The sequence below is a fragment of the Phyllobates terribilis genome, unplaced genomic scaffold (genome assembly GCF_046119375.1).
Source record: "Phyllobates terribilis strain yellow unplaced genomic scaffold, ASM4611937v1 Scaffold_7__3_contigs__length_470593459, whole genome shotgun sequence".
Classification (NCBI taxonomy): domain Eukaryota; kingdom Metazoa; phylum Chordata; class Amphibia; order Anura; family Dendrobatidae; genus Phyllobates; species Phyllobates terribilis.
In genome coordinates, this window is record NW_027362767.1 from 22,146,902 (window position 1) to 22,153,086 (window position 6,185).

Below are 6,185 nucleotides of genomic sequence, written 5' to 3' on the forward strand. Positions count from 1 at the left end.
GAGGCTCCAGTGCAGCACAAGGTGCACGGCGATGGTTAATGTACAGCGCACGTCGTGGGGTACAAGGAAAGCGACGTTTATTACAGCACAATCATATACAGGAGAGGAACAGATCATTTCACTTGTGTGCACAAAGCAGCAAAGGATTTGCGCAGGTTTGTGAGCAGCGCCGAGAAGTTCTTGGTTTCTCGTACTTTCCTCTGGTACTCGGCGATGCCGTCCAGCGGGGGATCGCAGTCGCTCACTGTAAAGAGAAGGACAAAGATGGATCGGCAGATGAAGACCCCCGTGACTACGAGCACCGCCGACTGTCCGTATACTATCAGGGCACGCCGGCAGCTGCCACTCAGATAACCCGCGACCCGACCACCAGGCACCTGCCATGTTCTGCTGCTGGACCATGAGCCATAAGGGGTGATGAGCACAGCTCCGCTCGCTGCCGTCTGCATCACATAGCCAGCGCCCCCTTCTGGGCTCAGCTCCCGCCGCAAAAGAATGGCAGCTGTCAGGAGAGGGTTAACCGGGTGTGACGGACTCTTTATCCCGATCCTCGCGGCGTTTCCCCAGACACCAGGACGGGGGCAGATTTCCCATGAACGCTCCCGGCGACTAATGACGCGACTTACGCTGATATTCCCCGTCCTCGGTGAAACAGATGATGCAGGAGTACGGCTCCTCCAGGTCTTTGGGGTTAATGCATCTGAAGACAAACTGCAGCCGGTCACCTGGGAAGAGAGGATGGCAGCGGTCACAGCTCCGCAGGGGATTTTATCCCTCCATTACTCCTCCTGTCACTCCACAACCTCTGATGCCTCAGTCCACAGACACCAGCGCTAAGCCCTCTACTGAAGAAATTCAGGAAAGACTAGTCACAAATTACTCTCAGCCTGAATTCTGTAACAATAGCCCCCGACAATCCTCAGAGCCCCCCGCACCGTCCACTTACCCCGCAGCTTCCGGATCTCCAGCCCCAGACGCTCCTTGAACAACGTGGCCGACAGCTGCAGCTCCTTCAGCTTCTCTTTATTCGCCTTCCTGTTTGCTAAAGCAACTGCAAAAGAGGAGAACCCCCATCATCCACTGGCTGCGGCCGCACGTCACCCGGGGCAGCGAGCGGGCGGCTCTTACGTTCCCTTTTGTGGGCGATTTCCTCCCGCAGTTTGTGGATGTGATCGGACAGCTCGGCGCTCAGCTGCTGCTTCTCCTTCAGCTTGGCGATCTCCTGCAGGATGGCGTCCTGCTTCTCCTCAACGCGCCGGTTCTGCTCTTCAGTGTCTGCGGAGGCGACGGGAGGAATCAGAGCAAAAAAAGAGAGAGAGAGCGAATCAGAGCAAAAAAAGAGAGAGAGAGAGCGAATCAGAGCAAAAAAAGAGAGAGAGAGAGCGAATCAGAGCAAAAAAAGAGAGAGAGCGAATCAGAGCAAAAAAAGAGAGAGAGCGAATCAGAGCAAAAAAAGAGAGAGCGAATCAGAGCAGAAAGAAAAGGCCTCAGAGCAGGAGAAGGACCAAGTACAGCACTGAGGGGGGTTAACTGTGCAGCCCCGCACCTCCACCCCCCACACCTCTCCTCCATCCCATTACCACCAAGACTCTACAGATATCAGGTATCTTGGATTATCTAGAACTTTTGTTGGTTTATCAGGTCACAATGACAAATTACACAATTTCATAGATAATCAGGACCTGGTTCTGAATTATCAGATATTCCGGATCACTAGGTCTTCTTGTCCGTTCATCACAGGTTCTGGATTTCAGGACCGGATCCAACACTTCAAAATATTCTAAATGATGGATTTTTAGCCGGATTATCAGATATTCTGCAGATGATTTATTAAATATTCAGGATTATCAGGACCTTCCAGATTATGTAATATTCCAGATTATTTAATGTGCTGAATTATCAGCAATTAGACACAGATCATCGGCCTCGAGCTCCAGGACTCTAGATTATCAAATGTCCAGAATAATCATTATCAGCACATCGTGCCAGATTATCGGCCTCCTCATCTGCCTGCAGCTCCTGGACCCTCTGGATTATCAGACTGCCGGATTATTGGCCTGCTCACTTGCTCTATGACTCTGGATTATCAGCCTGCTTTATGACTCGGGATTATCAGACGTGCCGGATTGTCGGCCTGCTCTATGACTCTGGATTATCAGATGTGCCAGATTATTGGCTTGCTCACCTGCTCTATGACTCTGGATCATCAGATGTGCCGGATTATCGACCTGCTCAATGACTCTGGATTATCAAACGGGTCGGATTATCGGCCTGCTCACCTGCCTTGAGCTCTAGGACTCTCTGGATTATCAGACGTGCCGGACTATCGGCTGCTCACCTGCCTTGAGCTCTAGGACTCTCTGGATTATCAGACGTGCCAGATTATCAACCTGCTCACCTGCCTAGAGCTCTAGGACTCTCTGGATTATCAGACGTGCCAGATTATCAACCTGCTCACCTGCCTGGAGCTCTAGGACTCTCTGGATTATCAAACGTGCCAGATTATCAACCTGCTCACCTGTCTGGAGCTCTAGGACTCTCTGGACTATCAGACGTGCCAGATTATCAACCTGCTCACCTGCCTGGAGCTCTAGGACTCTCTGGATTATCAAACGTGCCAGATTATCAACCTGCTCACCTGTCTGGAGCTCTAGGACTCTCTGGACTATCAGACGTGCCAGATTATCAACCTGCTCACCTGCCTGGAGCTCTAGGACTCTCTGGATTATCAGACGTGCCAGATTATCAACCTGCTCACCTGCCTGGAGCTCTAGGACTCTCTGGATTATCAAACGTGCCAGATTATCAACCTGCTCACCTGTCTGGAGCTCTAGGACTCTCTGGATTATCAGACGTGCCAGATTATCAACCTGCTCACCTGCCTGGAGCTCTAGGACTCTCTGGATTATCAGACGTGCCAGATTATCAACCTGCTCACCTGCCTGGAGCTCTAGGACTCTCTGGATTATCAAACGTGCCAGATTATCAACCTGCTCACCTGTCTGGAGCTCTAGGACTCTCTGGACTATCAGACGTGCCAGATTATCAACCTGCTCACCTGCCTGGAGCTCTAGGACTCTCTGGATTATCAGACGTGCCAGATTATCAACCTGCTCACCTGCCTGGAGCTCTAGGACTCTCTGGATTATCAAACGTGCCAGATTATCAACCTGCTCACCTGTCTGGAGCTCTAGGACTCTCTGGATTATCAGACGTGCCAGATTATCAACCTGCTCACCTGCCTGGAGCTCTAGGACTCTCTGGATTATCAGACGTGCCAGATTATCAACCTGCTCACCTGCCTGGAGCTCTAGGACTCTCTGGATTATCAAACGTGCCAGATTATCAACCTGCTCACCTGCCTGGAGCTCTAGGACTCTCTGGATTATCAGACGTGCCAGATTATCAACCTGCTCACCTGCCTGGAGCTCTAGGACTCTCTGGATTATCAGACGTGCCAGATTATCAACCTGCTCACCTGCCTGGAGCTCTAGGACTCTCTGGATTATCAAACGTGCCAGATTATCAACCTGCTCACCTGTCTGGAGCTCTAGGACTCTCTGGACTATCAGACGTGCCAGATTATCAACCTGCTCACCTGCCTGGAGCTCTAGTACTCTCTGGATTATCAGACGTGCCGGATTATCGGCTGCTCAAGGACCCTCTGGACTATCAGACGTGTCGGATTATCGGCTGCTCACCTGCTCTAGGACCCTCTGGATTATCAGACGTGTCGGATTATCGGCTGCTCACCTGCTCTAGGACCCTCTGGATTATCAGACGTGCCGGATTATCGGCTGCTCACCTGCTCTAGGACCCTCTGGATTATCAGACGTGCCGGATTATCGGCTGCTCACCTGCTCTATGACTCTCTGGATTATCAGACGTGCCGGATTATCAGCTGCTCACCTGCTCTAGGACTCTCTGGATTATCAGACGTGCCGGATTATCGGCTGCTCACCTGCTCTAGGACTCTCTGGATTATCAGACGTGCCGGATTATCGGCTGCTCACCTGCTCTAGGACTCTCTGGATTATCAAACGTGCCGGATTATCGGCTGCTCACCTGCCTGGAGCTCTAGGACTCTCTGGATTATCAGACGTGCCGGATTATCGGCTGCTCACCTGCTCTAGGACTCTCTGGATTATCAGACGTGCCGGGTTATCGGCTGCTCACCTGCTCTAGGACTCTCTGGATTATCAAACGTGCCGGATTATTACCTGCTCTAGGACTCTCTAGATTATCAAACGTGCCGGATTATCGGCTGCTCACCTGCTCTATGACTCTCTGGATTATCAGACGTGCCGGATTATCGGCTGCTCACCTGCTCTAGGACTCTCTGGATTATCAGACGTGCCGGATTATCGGCTGCTCACCTGCTCTAGGACTCTCTGGATTATCAGACGTGCCGGATTATCGGCTGCTCACCTGCTCTAGGACTCTCTGGATTATCAGACGTGCCGGATTATCGGCTGCTCACCTGCTCTAGGACTCTCTGGATTATCAGACGTGCCGGATTATCGGCTGCTCACCTGCTCTAGGACTCTCTGGATTATCAGACGTGCCGGATTATCGGCTGCTCACCTGCTCTAGGACTCTCTGGATTATCAGACGTGCCGGATTATCGGCTGCTCACCTGCTCTAGGACTCTCTGGATTATCAGACGTGCCGGATTATGGGCTGCTCACCTGCTCTAGGACTCTCTGGATTATCAAACGTGCCGGAATATCGGCTGCTCACCTGCCTGGAGCTCTAGGACTCTCTGGATTATCAGACGTGCCGGATTATCGGCTGCTCACCTGCCTTGAGCTCTAGGACTCTCTGGATTATCAGACATGCCGGATTATCGGCTGCTCACCTGCCTTGAGCTCTAGGACTCTCTGGACTACCAGACGTGCCGGATTATCGGCTGCTCATCTGCTCTAGGACTCTCTGGATTATCAGACGTGCCAGATTATAGGCTGCTCATCTGCTCTAGGACTCTCTGGATTATCAGGCGTGCCGGATTATCGGCTGCTCACCTGCCTGGAGCTCTAGGACTCTCTGGATTATCAACCGTGCCGGATTATCGGCTGCTCACCTGCTCTAGGACTCTCTGGATTATCAGACGTGCCGGATTATCGGCTGCTCACCTGCTCTAGGACTCTCTGGATTATCAGACGTGCCGGATTATCGGCTGCTCACCTGCCTGGAGCTCTAGGACTCTCTGGATTATCAGACGTGCCGGATTATCGGCTGCTCACCTGCCTGGAGCTCTAGGACTCTCTGGATTATCAAACGTGCCGGATTATCGGCTGCTCACCTGCCCGCAGCTCCTGGACCCTCTCGATCGTCCGTTCTCCCTCTTGCTGTTTGGCCGCACAGGACTCTGGGGAGACATGCAGCGTCACCGCCTCTGCGCCCCTTTCCGCGCCCCTTTCCCCGCGGATCCGCGCTCACCCGTGACATTCCGCAGAGTTTCCCGGTACGAGTCCCGGATTTCCTGCGGAGACGGCTCCTCGCTGCTCGGACTGATGAACCGCGTGCGGAAATCCTGCATGAGAGCGAACAGGCCCTGATCGTCTTCCATCATTACGGTAGACACGGCGTCCACCGGACTCTGCCTGTTATCTGCGCTGAACGGGGAGAAACGGAAAGATGGAGACGTTAAAATCGGAGGAAACCCCGCACCTCCAAGGGGGGCGACCCCCAGAGGACAGCAGTCCCCATTACCGCTCTGCCCCGCCCTCCATGGCGCCCGCAGTCACTCACCGGCAGCCCCGGGATATGACCAGCGCTCCGCCCACCGGATTCGAACGTTACCGCGCAGCCAGTGCCATGACGTCACTCAGTCCAACCAATCCACTGCCGGCTGCGCACGAAGGCTGATAATCTATAGTCGAGTTCAGACTTCGCCGCCATCTTTGTTGTGGGCAAGTGCCCCTGTAGTTGGGATTGTTCCTTCATTCCGCGAGTTATCCGTCTCCATTTCTCATTGATATTGTTCAGGAATAGACTGAAGATCAGAGAATGTGATGGCTCTATGTGTAGTTATACAGCTATAGCTGATTCAGATCTTTGTAGCCTCTACGGAGACAGATTCCAACTTTTCCTTATAGCTTTATTTTATTTTTCTGTCTGATTCGAGTCTTGTTTTTATTTGTTACGAGCTGCTGTTTGTATCGTTACCATATTGGGCTTTGTAC

General features: G+C 52.5%; 1 protein-coding gene across 2 annotated transcripts; it reads right to left on the reverse strand.

Moving 5' to 3' along the window:
• Positions 1-60: 60 nt before the first annotated feature.
• Positions 61-5,856, reverse strand: SPC25 (SPC25 component of NDC80 kinetochore complex). 2 transcript variants are annotated; one of them, XM_073637484.1, is made up of 7 exons: positions 5,752-5,856; positions 5,440-5,615; positions 5,303-5,368; positions 1,129-1,275; positions 947-1,051; positions 627-725; positions 61-244 (listed from the first exon to the last, which is right to left on the reverse strand). In XM_073637484.1, exons 2-7 carry the CDS (start codon positions 5,570-5,572, stop codon positions 114-116), a joined length of 681 nt encoding a protein of 226 aa, XP_073493585.1. In that variant the 5' UTR covers positions 5,573-5,615; positions 5,752-5,856; the 3' UTR covers positions 61-113. The 2 variants fall into 2 exon arrangements, with proteins under 2 accessions (XP_073493585.1, XP_073493586.1); XM_073637485.1 differs by having other exon boundaries at positions 5,440-5,610; positions 5,752-5,846.
• Between the last annotated feature and the right edge of the window lie 329 nt (positions 5,857-6,185).